The 323-nt window shown below is 50.2% G+C and overlaps 1 protein-coding gene across 1 annotated transcript; it reads right to left on the reverse strand.

Moving 5' to 3' along the window:
- Positions 1 to 3: 3 nt before the first annotated feature.
- On the reverse strand, positions 4 to 315 carry LOC109132048 (non-specific lipid transfer protein GPI-anchored 2-like; the record flags this gene model as incomplete). The annotated part of the gene is made up of 1 exon (XM_019243184.1): positions 4 to 315. A coding segment is annotated over exon 1 (297 nt), but the record flags the coding sequence as incomplete, so codon positions are not given.
- Positions 316 to 323: the final 8 nt, after the last annotated feature.

The following is a 323-nucleotide window of genomic DNA, read 5'->3' on the forward strand; positions in this document are numbered from 1 at the left end:
CTGAATGTTGCAGGCATTGGGGAGCTGCAACGCCTGTGTGCGGTTAATGTTAAGGCCTATGTTGGGGATCGGACTGTTGACGGCTGAACAAATGCATTGCGGCGAAGATTTGATAACAGAGTCAAGCTGAGAGCAGCAACTCTGTGAGGGAGTGGTTGAGTTTCCAGTGACGTAGCTGAGGCACGGAGAGAGGGTGGTCAAAGTGCTCACGCATGACCCGCTGGGCTGTGCTGTTGTAACCCCCCATAGAGCTGCCACGAAGGCTACAAATGTGATCGTGCAGTTGCTTCTATATCCCATATTTTTGAGTTATTATTGTTCAT

Source organism: Camelina sativa, unplaced genomic scaffold, assembly GCF_000633955.1.
Source record: "Camelina sativa cultivar DH55 unplaced genomic scaffold, Cs unpScaffold15052, whole genome shotgun sequence".
Classification (NCBI taxonomy): Eukaryota; Viridiplantae; Streptophyta; class Magnoliopsida; order Brassicales; family Brassicaceae; genus Camelina; species Camelina sativa.